The sequence below is a fragment of the Bufo gargarizans genome, chromosome 3 (assembly GCF_014858855.1).
Source record: "Bufo gargarizans isolate SCDJY-AF-19 chromosome 3, ASM1485885v1, whole genome shotgun sequence".
Lineage (NCBI taxonomy): Eukaryota > Metazoa > Chordata > Amphibia > Anura > Bufonidae > Bufo > Bufo gargarizans.
In genome coordinates this window covers 592,292,119-592,306,764 of record NC_058082.1, presented here as the reverse complement: position 1 = coordinate 592,306,764, position 14,646 = coordinate 592,292,119, and the positions used below count along the sequence as shown (strand labels likewise).

The following is a 14,646-nucleotide window of genomic DNA, read 5'->3' as shown; positions in this document are numbered from 1 at the left end:
GAAGGAACAACATATATCTGTGCAAAAGATCTCCAAAACCAAGGAAAACCAGGTCATCATGATATGGCGATTAGTGGTTTCATGTGCTTTGTAAGTCTCAGGGGACCTGTGCAGCGCACATTACGGTAATGATATATTATAACGTGTGGCTGATGACAAGGCTAAGTCATCTGCTCCATCCCGCTCGGCTAATGTAATGTATATTAAATTGAAAAGACTCATTCAATTAAGCGCTTCCTCGCATGTATATACGTACAGGCAATTGCTATTAGCTCCCTATAGGTTACTTAATACTTCTGTCCTGGAAACCATGACTCCTACCTGCAGACTGCCGGCACGGGGCAGGAGGAGGTCTGGAAGATTACAGCGCGTGTTCTCACTGTCCATTACCCACAACGCCGTCTCAATGTCATCTGCATAAATCACTGTTACATGTGAACATGCAAATCTTTAAAATCTTTTATACGGAGAAAGTGACATCTTGCTCAGCACCCTGTTGTTCCCCTTTCCCTGCCGACTTCCTGTAAATGCTCAGAAACCTCCTCAATCATCAAAAAAGGACTGACTTCAGTAACACAGGGAAGGGAAAGGGGGAGATGGCGCTGCAGACGCTCTGCTTCACAACACTGACTGCCCATTCACATGGAATCACAATATAAACTTATCCTTAGGTCTCCCCGATGCTGGACCTCCCTACATCTCCATCTACCATCCTATCCAGTTATACCAACGATCCAGGACTACCATCCGCCAAAACCCAAACCTCCCACTCCCTTCTCCAAGCTGCACCAGCTCTCTGAAATGCGTTACCTCGGACAATCAGATGAATTCCAAACATCCACAGTTGGGCTCATGAACTACTTTTTTGCGGTGCGGAGGCACAGACAGAAACCCCACGGACAGGTTCTGTGCCTCCGTTCCGCACCGCACCTTCCAGATTGCAGACCCATTCAAGGGAATTGATGCGGTGCAAACGGCCGGTGCCTGTATATTGTGGACCTGCTGTTTGCGGGCCACGATACGGGAACGGCTGGGTAACGGCCATGTGCCAGAGTCCTTATAGACAGGCCTATAACATCTTATGAACTAACCCTGGTCCTTTCATCAGAACCTCATCCTTTCATTCATCTCCCACACTCCATGCTCTTCACATCTGTGCATCCACAGATAGTGGCTGGCGGCTGGCTCCTGCAGGTTTACGGGTAGTGCCCTATTCCGTATAAAGATGGCAGGACTGCTGTACAAATCAAGTACTTTTTACCAACTTCTGGTCACTAAAAACTGCAGAGTATCTTCAACCCTGCATGTGATCATTCTGTACGAGACCATACATGGTGTGATACTCACCTCAAGCCCAAGGAAAGCCTGGACGCTGTTGGTTCTGTCCAGACAGTCCAAGCAGTTGGTCCTTATGCTGCCGCTCTGTGTTCTAGGAAGAGAAGTAGAAACACAAGGAACCTTTCAGTTACTCACCATACTGGACCTCTGGAAACATGGCGCTATCATACAGAAGACCAAAAATGTCAGGAAGCCTCTGAAAGCTGTGGTCCCCAGAAGGCCACTATCATTTTGGTCGCCCAGTAATAAAGACCACCATAGCAAGATGTGGTCAATTCCCATTTGGCAAGAACATATGGCCAGAAACCCAACATTTTCACTTGAAATATACAGCGACTGGATTAATGCACCTATATAGGAATAATCATATAATGTTTAAAGGGGTTTTCCCATCTCAGACAATGGGAGCATATCGCTAGGATATGCCCCCATTGTCTGATAGGTGCGGGTCCCACCGCTGGGCCCCACACCTACAATGAGAACAGAGCCGGGAAATGAACAGAGGGAGCACCGCGCATGCGCAGCCACCCTCCATTCATTTCTACTATGGGGCCGCCGAAAATAGCCAAGCTATTGCCGTCTGACGGTGCGCTCCCATTCACTTCTATGGGAGCAGCGCTTGGTGGTGGATGGACCCCGGGAAATCCACAGCACTCCCCGCTTCGTTCACGTTGTAGGTGCAGGTCCCATTGTCTGAGATGGGAATACCCCTTTAAAGGAACACTCCAATTAAAACCGATATGCTGTATTACACTGAAGGCAGGGATTGAGGAGGCGGAGTGTGACACAAGGGTTCAATAGAGACCATGGACAGAATCCCTGTGTCATGCCCTGCACCCTCAGGCATTGTACTAGCTATACCAAGGTGCACCAGTTTTGTAAAAGTCCTTTAAAAAAAATTTAATATAAAAGGAAGTTACAGTTCAGGACGGGGCTGGTTATGTGGGCGCAGGCTACATGTATATTCTACAGGAAATCAGGGGTAATCAGACCTGTGAACGCCATCTTTATCCATGTAAAAGAAGCCGCACTCCTCCAGGAAGCTGCCTACTTTGGGCTTAAGGATGGTATGGAGTTTCTCAGCTTTGCCTCCCCGAACCATCTGATGGTAGTCGAAATTCACCATCAGGATATCAGACACGTGCTCCGACGCCTTCAGATGACTCTGCAAGAGAGAGAAGGGGCGTTAAGGTAACATAGCCGAGAAATCACAGAAATTAACCTGACCTTTCCTCCGCAGTAAGAACAGCTTTCTGAGGGGTAGCATCGCTTCCTTACCTGAAAGGCCTTGCTAAGCATCGTTTCTCCTTCCTTGGACCCGAGAAGATTGACCACGACTTGTCTGCCGTAAAGTCTCTTGAGTGTTTGGAAATGCCTGATGGGAAGATAAAGGAGACTTCAGCGCAGCGCAGTAAACGATGCCGACACCTGCGTTACTTTACAAAGATTCAGGAATACTCGGGATAGATCATCAATATCTTATTGGACTCCCGTCACCGCTGCCGATCATCTGACTGCAGGGGCTGCTGCGCTCAGACTCGTGCTGCGGTGCATTCAAAATATACCAAGCACAGCGCTGTATAGTGGCGGTACTTGGTATTGCAGCTCAATCTCATTCATTTGAATGGGACTGAGAGCAAAGTTGGTGTGACTGTTGGAATGTGGCTTCAGCGGCTGAGGAAGAGACCAGAGTGCTCGCATCCGCGCCACAGCCCATCTCATCTGCTGATCGGCAGCACTGGTGAGCGAAGGACCCCCCACTGCTCTGATCATCTGGAGGATAGGTCATCTTTATTTAGCCCCTGGAAACCTCTAGAGGAGCTGTCACCTCTCCTGACATGTCTGGTTTATTAACTACCTGCATTCCTCATGTCATTTCCCTGTAGTAGGCAAATCACAGATTTTTGCTCCAGTGGCCAAAACTAGACCTCTAGAGAATCGGCTTGTAAGCCCTCATCAGGGTACATCCTAACTACATCTAATGCAGTATATGCCATGGAAAAATCTGTCTGCATATACACCATATGTGTCCACAGAAAAAGATAGGCCTGTGTATAAAAAAAGAATATTCTCATTCACTAAAGCAAACATACTGCATTTCTTGCTCTAGAAGATGCACTTTTTTCCCCCCAAAAGTGGGTGAAAAATGGCAGCGTCTTACGAAGCAAGTACTAATGAGCGCTTCCATTAAGGAGGCGATCACTAGTAAATAGTAGGACCAGGGAGCGGTGAATACAGCACTTTTCCTTCTGCCGGCACCACACGTTGTCACAGAGCGTAAGCATGCACTATGATCTAATGTTGTGCGACATCCGGTCACAGCACGCAACGCAGGAAGAGGGAGACCAGGGAGCAGGAGAGGCAAGGCAAGCTCCGTTATTTATTTTACGTTTCAACTTGGGGTCTCATCTGACGTCTGATGAGGAAGGGGGGGGGGGGGGGGGTGTCTCATCTGAGGTCTGATGAGGAAGGGGGGGGGTGTCTCATCTGAGGTCTGATGAGGAAGGGGGGGGGTGTCTCATCTGAGGTCTGATGAGGAAGGGGGGGGGTGTCTCATCTGAAGTCTGATGAGGAAGGGGGGGGTGTCTCATCTGAAGTCTGATGAGGAAGGGGGGGGGGGTGTCTCATCTGAGGTCTGATGAGGAAGGGGGGGGTGTCTCATCTGAGGTCTGATGAGGAAGGGGGGGGGGTGTCTCATCTGAGGTCTGATGAGGAAGGGGGGGGGGTGTCTCATCTGAGGTCTGATGAGGAAGGGGGGGGGGTGTCTCATCTGAGGTCTGATGAGGAAGGGGGGGGGGTGTCTCATCTGAGGTCTGATGAGGAAGGGGGGGGTGTCTCATCTGAGGTCTGATGAGGAAGGGGGGGGGTGTCTCATCTGAGGTCTGATGAGGAAGGGGGGGGGGTGTCTCATCTGAGGTCTGATGAGGAAGGGGGGGTCTCATCTGAGGTCTGATGAGGAAGGGGGGGTCTCATCTGAGGTCTGATGAGGAAGGGGGGGGTCTCATCTGAGGTCTGATGAGGAAGGGGGGGGGTCTCATCTGAGGTCTGATGAGGAAGGGGGGGGGTCTCATCTGAGGTCTGATGAGGAAGGGGGGGGTCTCATCTGAGGTCTGATGAGGAAGGGGGGGGGGTCTCATCTGAGGTCTGATGAGGAAGGGGGGGGTCTCATCTGAGGTCTGATGAGGAAGGGGGGGGGTCTCATCTGAGGTCTGATGAGGAAGGGGGGGGGTCTCATCTGAGGTCTGATGAGGAAGGGGGGGGGGTCTCATCTGAGGTCTGATGAGGAATTGGGAATAAATGCCGATTCAAGAAAGAAACAAAAAGGGAATTGGTTGAGTACTACAATATACCAGTTTATGCAATATACTGCAAAGGTACAGCACATACCTGTCAAATGCTGGGGCATTGGCTTCGAATCCTCTGGACATCCTCACTCGGTGAGAACCAACCTACCAGAGAAGTAATATTACAGTAAGTGACAGCATCAATGGTTCTTAACTCATTCCAGGGACTAAGATGGTCAAGCAGGGTCAATGGTACCTATGGTAACCTCTAGGCTAGGGCTCCATGGTGACTTACCGGCACCCAAAAAATTGCTACACTTAGCACAACCTCAATGTTTCCAGAAGTCGACGTGGAGCCCTAGCCATCCTACTGGTAAAGTGACCGTAGGATAAAGCAGTGCTGTTCTTGTGTATTGATATCACACACCATGAACTGGGATAAATGGGGCATGCGGAGGACGTATCTCATTCTGCACGGTTCTCATCTATTCACCCGTATTTTTTTGACATGGTGATGTTTAATCTGGAGCTCGTCCAAATCAGCGACACTCCAGTGTATGGAAAAGTACACTAGAGATACGACCGTCAGCAATCAGATCACTGATAATGGGGGTCACCAAAAGGGCCACATCTTTACAAGTCGCCAATTGCGTTGGCATGAGAGATATTATCAGTATGTAAAAAATGTCTAAGATTTTATCTGTATCTAGATCTAATCTACAGAGAGCCGAGTAACTTTGCTTTACTTATCCTGTACTGATCCTGAGTTACATCCTGTATTATACTCCAGAGCTGCACTCACTATTCTGCTGGTGCAGTCACTGTGTACATACATTACTTATCCTGTACTGATCCTGAGTTACATCCTGTATTATACTCCAGAGCTGCGCTCACTATTCTGCTGGTGCAGTCACTGTGTACATACATTACATTACTTATCCAGTACTGATCCTGAGTTACATCCTGTATTACACTCCAGAGCTGCACTCACTATTCTGCTGGTGCAGTCACTGTGTACATACATTACTTATCCTGTACTGATCCTGAGTTACATCCTGTATTATACTCCAGAGCTGCACTCACTATTCTACTGGTGGAGACACTGTGTACATACATTACTTATCCTGTACTGATCCTGAGTTACATCCTGTATTATACTCCAGAGCTGCGCTCACTATTCTGCTGGTGCAGTCACTGTGTACATACATTACTTATCCTGTACTGATCCTGAGTTACATCCTGTATTATACTCCAGAGCTGCACTCACTATTCTACTGGTGGAGACACTGTGTACATACATTACTTATCCTGTACTGATCCTGAGTTACATCCTGTATTATACTCCAGAGCTGCGCTCACTATTCTGCTGGTGCAGTCACTGTGTACATACATTACCTATCCTGTACTGATCCTGAGTTACATCCAGTATTATACACAGTATGCAATAAGCTCCCTCTAGTGGTGGCCACAAGCAACCAGAAGGTTTAGTTTTAAATGCATGGCTCTGCAGGGGATTTGGAGCTCTGTCTGACATAAAGATACCGCATATTAGGAAATAATCTGCACAGAAGTTTGAATTTAGATTAAAAAAAAAAAAAAAAATAAAAAAAAAATTGTCTCCTGCCCAGTAAATCTCTCAGATGTACACATTACACCGAATGTTACTTCTGCTTCCACAGAACTCACCTGCAAACCAGGCTGCTCCCAAAACAGCGGGATGGACCCTCGGATCTGTATGAATGATGCCTCGCAGTCATCAAGGTATATCACCTGCACAAGACAAGACCGGTCAGCGCTCTGACTACACACCGCTATATAGCTGCTGCAATAAGTGATGCGGGGGCTACAGGCACGTCACAAATCAGATGAGAACTAGAGGACACGGACTAAAACTGAGGAACTGGCCTGACATTCCCTAATCTACAGCATACCAGTGGTAGTGCTGGTAAGTTCCCGTTTTCCCATAACCTGGTTTCCAGGAATATATATTGATTACCTCTTCTTAGGCCATCAATGTGTGATTGCAGGACTGAGGTGCATTACTAGGAATGGCTGTGGTTGGAAAAACACTGAAGGGGCCCCTTTGTTCTGCCCTGGCGGGGTTGGAACCCCAATAAATCACAATTTGGTGGCCCATTCTAAAGCAGGCCACACACATGGGTCAAACTCTTCTTCAGCCGACAGCTTTTCTTCCCGACCTCCCCGTATACATGCATGTCCAAGCGGGCATGTTTCTTGAATGGGAAGAGCAGACTGAGAACCAAGGATCGGGCATGTTGGAATTCAACAGCCCGTTACCCTGTATTCAGGCCGAATGAACATGAAATACACGTTGGCTGGTCCTCCAAAAATCGTTGGGTTTGACTGACCTTAGTCTAATGTGTGTGGCCACCTTAAAAGGTGTTGTCCCATCTGGACAGAGAGGAAATGCCATAAGTGTCAGACAGGAGCGGGTTCGAGAGATGGGGCCCGCACCGATCTCCGGAACAGGCGCCCCAATGTGAACATAGAGCAAGCTGTGCATGCCTGGTTCTCTCTGTTCACTGCTATGAGACTTCCGAAAATAGCCAAGCGCTGTCCATTCACATAAGGGCCCTGTTCTAGACACAGGAGTGGGTCGGAGAGGTGGGACCTGCTCCCATCGGACATTTAGGACATATCCTATTAATATTACATACATGTCCAGATGGGACAGGGTTTGTGCCCAGGATACCCTTCTACTTAAAATTCACTGTAAGTAAACCTCCAGAATGGGCAAGGTCATGTGCACCACTGCAACCACTGACTGGCCACAGAGGTCATCCTTTCCCCAAACAGCACATGACCTTGTTCATTCTGGATGCGGGGCCTGAAGCGCAGTAAAGAACCGAGCAGCAGGGACCAGGTAAGTAGGCTTCCATCACAGGTCCAACGGGGAAGGTGCGAAACTTAAAGGGGTTGTCTCAAGTCAGCAAATGACATTTATTATGTAGAGGAAGTTACAAGGCACTTACTAATGTATTGTGATTGTCCATATTGCCTCCTTTGCTAGCTGGATTCATTTTCCCATCACGTTATTCACTGCTCGTTTCCATGGTTACGACCGCCCTGCAATCCAGCAAAGGTGGACGTGCTTGCACGTTATAGGAAAAAGCACCAGCCTAAGCGCGCTTCCATGGTCCCAGCTATCAGAGAGGCCAGGGTGTTTCCCTATAGTGTGAATGCACGACCACCACTGATGGATTGCAGGGTGGTCATAACCATGGAAACGAGCAGTGTATAATGCAATGGAAAAATAAATCCAGCCAGCAAAGGAAGCAATATGGATAATAACAATACATTAGTAAGTGCTTTGTATTAACTTTCTTGACATGAAAATGTAAATGACACTTGTTGAAGTGAGACGACCCCTTTAAGGGGGCTGGACACGTCTACAGTATTTTACAATTCCTTACTGTATGCTCTGTCATCTTTTCATCGTATAAATTAACTTTCTTTCTGACCCCTGCTTTGCTGCTGTTTCAGTGGACAGTGGCTGTGCTGTCCGTGGCACCGCCATATGACGTCATCAAGTGGAGAATGGCCTCCCGGGTTTGATTTTCGCACGCAGACTCTCCGGACTGGTCTTACACAGACTCAGTATCATCCACCTCCGCTTGTTCTTGTCCCATCAAGAGTCATTACTTTTACTGCGCAGGCGGAAGCATTCTGCGCGTAACCAAACGTCTGCTGCTCTGCATCAGGATTTATACAGGCTCCGGTCCTAGTTCTCACTGTGCCGACTCTCTATGAAGGGTTTAGTTTAGTCAGAGCATGCGCCAAACACGTCATAGGGACGGGATGGCCAACCTGAGGCTCTCCAGCTGTTGCAAAACTACAACAACCATCATGCCCAGACAGTCTACAGCAATCAGCCTACAGCAGGGCATGGTGGGAGTTGTAGTTTTACAACAGCTGGAGAGCGGCAGGTTGGTGATGCCTGTCGTAGGGAGTTGATGATATGACCGTGCCACAGACAGCACAGCCACAAAATGGCAGCAAAGCAGAGGTGAGGAAGAGAGGCGATTTATAGGATGAAAAGATTACAGAGCATACAGTAATGCAAGATACCACAGACGGGGGGGTAACCAGGTGGGGGAGTACCTGCACAGACTCTATCCAATCAGTGCAGGTACACCTCCCCCCAACTGGTTACCACCCCGCTGTACCCTTACTGAAGGCTAATAGCAATTCAGTCATAACTTCTAGTAGGAATAATAAAGGAACAGCACAACATGGAGACATAAGAATAGATGCTCCAGAGTTGGTATTACACGGGGAATGCACAAAGCTATTAAAACAGGCATGTCAGGAGCGGGGACAGGTCCTCTTTAATAGAAGACAAACCCATTCCGCAAAAGGCCAGTGACATCATGATGTGTTATATAACATGTTTTACATAGGACTGCAAGTATATTGTTAATCAAAATGTAACAATTACCACACATTATGCAAATACACAAATATCAAGTCACACAGTCACGGGTACATAGAAGCAAACCACAAACAGCGCCAGGTATCCTCACTACTCCGATGCCCGGCCCTGTCAGTCTCTCTGGGAGGGGAAGTGGAAATGGGGAGAAGCAGAGGTGAAGGGGTGCTCCGAGGAGGTGGACCAGCCCCTTGGTGTTCCAAGCACCTCATTTGCATATAACTAAAAAGAAGAAGAATTTCTCTGCATCCGTAACACCAATTGCACAGAGAAAGGGCTTGTTTTAGTCCCCATGGTCCACCCTACCAGGTAGTTTGCCTGGTGTAACAGGGATGATCAGATGCTTTTTAATTTAGCGCAGAATAACATAGTTCCTGTATCTTCTAGGCCCACTAGACAGGACTCCTGTTGTACTGGTATATTCAGCGTATGGACCTGACTGAGGTCGCCTTGTCGTGGCGGGTGACCTCACAGTTACAGTACAGGTTTCATGTAGTACAGAGCAGAATACATAAGACACTTTGCGTATTTAGCTCTGCTACGTCTACCCTGCACTGATACGCAGATCCAAGAGCCAACTCACCTGCTCGGTCTCGACAAAATTCGCCACTTGGCCGTTATCGTTTGTGCCGCGCACATTAAACCTGGTCCCGGCTCGCTCGCAGCTGAGACGGGATATGATGCACGCCTTGGCCTGCTTGTGAGCCGCATAAATGGTCCTGATCTCCACTCCCCCACACATCAGGCGCAGCAGCCAGTCATCACAGTTCACCCCATAGTGCTTCAGGTGTAGGTGCAGAGACTGGTTCCTGGTGGAGGAGGAAAAAAAGTGGCCCAATGAGGACAATATATATTTTTTCCTTATGTAGCGCTAACATATACTGCCTTGCTGTACACAGATTAGCATCACTTACACAAGTCATCACCGCCAATCCAACTCCCTGTCTCAAACGCATAAGGTTAGTGAAGTCTGGGAGGAAACCAAGAACATATAAACTTCATCTAGATCAGGCATGCTCAACCTGCGGCCCCTCCAGCTGTTGTAAAACTACAACTCCCACAATGCCCTGCTGTAGGCTGATAGCTGTAGGCTGTTCGGGCACGCTGGGAGTTGTAGTTTTGCAACAGCTGGAGGGCCGCAGGTTGAGCATGCCTGATCTAGATGATGTTCTTGGAAGGATTCGAACCCAGGACCCCAAGGAACCAATACTAGCCACTGAGCCACCGTGCTGCCAGTACCAATACACAGCCAATCCGTAGTGTGAGGGAAGGTTCACACAATATCCAATGCATGTCCCATGGCAGAAAGCGCTGTGGGTTTTCATTTTCAATGGTGCAGACCTGCTCTCGCTTTAGCTTCATTGAATGGACTTCCTCGTCTTTCCGAGGGGGTTCCCACTGAAAAGAACGGGAGGCTATTTCGGCACAGAATTGGCGAGGTTTTCTGCACCAAATCTGCACTGGAACTCATGCCTAAATATATAGCGTGTGGACATACCCTAATACAGTACCAGCGAGGTAGATTACATTTTAAAAATATCATCGACATGGGGCAGAAGTTTTCCGTATGTGAACTGACTTGCACTGTGGATTCTGAGACGACACCAACTGTTGGGTGTAAAAATCTGCAATCGGCAGAGATCATCTGCATAAAATACACTGCCGTCCGCACGTGGTCTGCAGTCCAGTGACCACGGCTGATGATGCAGAATTTAAAGGGCTTGTCTTCTCTCATTTCCTGAAAGTGCGCCCTTCTTGTTCACAGGCTGTATTTGGTATTACAACAAGTCAGCACTTGAATGGGGCTGCGCTGCAATACCAGACACCGCCCACGGACAGGAGTGGGGTGGTTCTCTAAACCTCTTAAGATGACGGAAAGGCTTCTGTTTCAAAGGAGTCTTATTTTTACTCTAGAGACAGACACAGGCCATAGGGCGGTACTACTGGATGCAGGCCTCTGAACCCCCGAGCTTTACAGCTGCCTCAGGCTGCACACTTTGTGGTTCTCCACACAGCGATACAGGAGGACAGGTGAACAAAACTGGTTAAACCAGTGACAATAAACCAGTCTGCTGTCCTTAAAGGGGCTGCCCAGTTAGAAAATAAATAAAAATATGATAAAGAGCTGATGAGACCTGGAGATGATCTGTCAGCACTGCAGAGTTGTGGCTAGATCTGAAGCACAAGTTCAGTGAACTGATTTGGGTCAGAGGTTCAGTTCACTGCCCATTTTTAAATGCCCCCTTTTCCAGCATCCAGGGCTCATATGCCTCCAGCCCCTACATGAACACTGAGCTTCAGTATCCAATTCCTGAGACTGCCTTAAAGGGGTATTCCCACCTTAGGCATAAATGTTTCAGAGGTTGACGGTCCTACCTCTGGAACCCCTACCCATTTTAAGACAGGCTCACCAGAAGAAGCGGTTGTCGGTCCTTTGTTCCTGCATGCTCCGGTGAGCATTGAGGCTGAGGTCCAGACTGACTCCTGAAGAAGACCACGCAAAGTAGAAACTGCCAGAGTTTAGGACCTTGCGAACTTCAGATATTCGATCTTCGTCTGTTGGATCCATTCTTAACGAGATGAACTCGGTGGAGGTGACCCGAAAAACTTCTGAGTCCTGAATCTTCCCTACAGACATACAGCCGGTGACCACCACTAGGTAATGCGACATGGTGTCCCCTGAAAGTGACAAGAAGGACTCATCAGTATCATTCATTCAGCTCTCTATCCCAGGACCAACTTGTGGACAGGACAACAGACCAGTGCATACTGGGAAAGCAGAAAAGACATACAATTCCCCCGACCACCACCACCATGGACCCATATGTACACACAGGCAGCAGGATGAGGCTCAGTTGTTGCAGTCTGAACCCTACACACACAACGCCCCTTTAGGGTATGTTCACACGGGATGGAAATTGCAGCAAAAAATAAAAAAGTCTTCAACAAATCCATGGCAAAATCCACAACACTTGCATGCAGATTTTTTTGTAGATTTTGCTGCAGATTTTACACTATGTATTGCAAAGGGTGAAGTCCACAAAATAAACTGACATTAAAATCTGCACTGCCTCATGTGGAGGAGGATCTGGTAACTCATCATCCGCTCTGCCGCTACTTTCAGCTTGTGGATTTTCTGCAAGCAAAAGCTGTATGGAAAATCTGTACCGTATCGCCCAATGTGAGCATACCCTAAAGGTTGCCGGGCTTCAGGAGGAAACAAGACAACTCTCTGGACCAGCCTGCAATAAAGAGCTGATAAGTACAGTACCTACTGGACAGATCCCACTTTGGCAGCTAAGGTTCTACCAGCCGGGCTTCATTTACCTGCTGCAGCCAATCACTGGCCCCAGAAGTGCAGCCAGAGAGGCCAGTGATTGGCTGCAGCAGTGACGTCACGTGTTGTCGATGTGATGTCACCACTGCAGCTGGGTAAATAAAACGGGGCCGGAAGAACTGGAGCAGTGGCAAGGAATCTGCCAGGAAAATACTTACCAGTACTTTATGGAAGGTTGACGCTGAGGGTTGCCTAGTTTTCTCCTAAAATCACACAACCCCTTTTAATGCAAATGGAACATATATTTCCTGTAGGTGGGCACAGATGTGATGCCACAAACAGCCAATGTGTTGAGCAAATCAAAGCCAAACAAATTGAGTTTGATCTAAATTTCAGGAAATATTCAATTAGCTGCGAATCCGAATTTCCTCGCGCTTCATGGTAACGAATCAATTTTTCCTGAAATGGCGGCAAAACAGCCCCCCCCCCCCTTCCCCCCAAAACATTCACCTCATCCATTTGATCGCGGAGTGGCCATCGTGGCCATCTTGATTGAAGACATCACCATGCATGGCCAGTGTGATGATGCACCACGTCAATGCGTGATATTTCGCGCGGCATCTTCAATCAAGATGGCCGCAACGGCCTCTCCGTGAGCAAATGTATAGGGCAAGTATGTGGGGTTTTTTTTGTTTTGTTTTTTAACTGGATTAACCCCTGAAAGCCCACAATTGTAGCATCAGATGCAGCGATCAGAGATGAACGTGGCATCTGAGGGGTTCAATGACAGGGGGCAACTCGATTGCCGTTCCCCGTCATTGCACCCACTACAAAGGAATGCGATTCGTGACTAACTAATTTGTCACAAATCAAATTTCTTTGTGAAATTCAGCGCACCAGCCAAATATTATTTTTCTTAACTTCGCTCGTCACTAGCTACAATCAGAAACAAACCTACTGAGCCACGTGTAGTCTCTCTTACCGAGATTTAACCGGAGAACCCCCAGGAGGCCGTACGCGTCCATGACTTTACTGTACGTGCTCTTAATGGCTTCCTTTTCTGCAGAGGCTGCAAAAAGTAAAAAATAGACGATACGGGAATTAACAATCAGCGGCGAGTAAAGAAAACAGAATGGTCACAATACACTGAGGAAACGGCATGAATAGCAATCCCACCTTATAGCGCTGCTATAGAGTCCAGAGTAACAGTCCCATACTGCATAAGGTAACGAACGGAAGCATAACACATCGCACGCGCGGCCGGGCCCCTCTTATATACATTATGTCTGCACTGGATGACTTACAAGCAGCAGAAGTTACTTTTTATCTGCGTAGACACAACATACGGCTTATCTGGAGTCATTACCCTCCGCTCACAGTGGCGTGTTTATCTGTGTGGACTGTGACAAATGTACAACGGCCGCCACTGCCGGAGTACACAACGCTGCGCGATGTCTAGAGGATACGGAACCCAGTCTTGAAAATATTAAAAGAGTCCAGACAGATAGTGCCGCCATCTAATGCCCAGGATGCAGCCATGTGGCACGTGTTGTGTTCACATTGAGTAACACACACAACTGCACAGCCTAGACTGTCCCCAATATTATAACTCCCTGTAAATGTCCTGCACAATATGAACAGGAACCTGCATCAAGGACATGTTAGAAAGCATCAGGAAGCAATGACAAGAACTTTGGGGGACGTGCCGTCATCTCGGGCACAGGATGGCAGACTGCAATACACAGGATCAGGTGCTGGGTACGGCCACCCGAATATACACGGGCTCTCGACTAGGCAATCTTCGGCACGCCGGTTGTGGTGAAACTACAAATCCCAGCATGCAGACTTGCTTCGCTGTTCTCAGAACTCTCACGGAAGTGACTGGAGCATGCTAGGAGTTGTAGTTTCACAACAGCTGGAGTGCTGGAGGTTGCTGAGCCCTGCTCTGGACTGCAGGGACTGGCTAACCTGAGCCGTGCGGTCAGTAGTGTTACAGCCGGGGCACCCGACTTACGGCGGCTCGTTCCTTCTCACACCTGCCATGCCAGTCCTATTCCTTCTCTGCAGGCTGGAGAAATGATGGGCAGGATCCAGGAGTCCATCATCACCAGCTAAGGACTGAGCCATTAACACCCCACCCCATCCCCCCCGCCGTCCCCCTCCTGACCAGACACTTTCATTATTCTCTAATACACGCAGCTTCCAAATTTTTTCCAGTACGACTATTTTAAATCATTTTTGTGGCTTTTTTTCTGTTCTACAAGGGGGTTTATTTTTTTCATTTTCATCTTAGTTTT

At 48.1% G+C, this 14,646-nt stretch overlaps 1 protein-coding gene across 3 annotated transcripts in view; it reads right to left on the bottom strand.

Moving 5' to 3' along the window:
- SYNJ1 (synaptojanin 1) overlaps positions 1-14,646 on the bottom strand; it is a 95,223-nt gene that overhangs the window by 61,425 nt on the left and 19,152 nt on the right. For all 3 annotated transcript variants that reach the window (XM_044284395.1, XM_044284397.1, XM_044284398.1), the window contains exons 3-10: positions 13,332-13,418; positions 11,484-11,751; positions 9,656-9,881; positions 6,309-6,392; positions 4,726-4,787; positions 2,617-2,713; positions 2,331-2,503; positions 1,348-1,429 (exon numbers count right to left, since the gene is read on the bottom strand). In XM_044284395.1, coding sequence (XP_044140330.1) covers positions 1,348-1,429; positions 2,331-2,503; positions 2,617-2,713; positions 4,726-4,787; positions 6,309-6,392; positions 9,656-9,881; positions 11,484-11,751; positions 13,332-13,418 — 1,079 coding nt within the window. The remainder of the gene's footprint in view (positions 1-1,347; positions 1,430-2,330; positions 2,504-2,616; positions 2,714-4,725; positions 4,788-6,308; positions 6,393-9,655; positions 9,882-11,483; positions 11,752-13,331; positions 13,419-14,646) is intronic.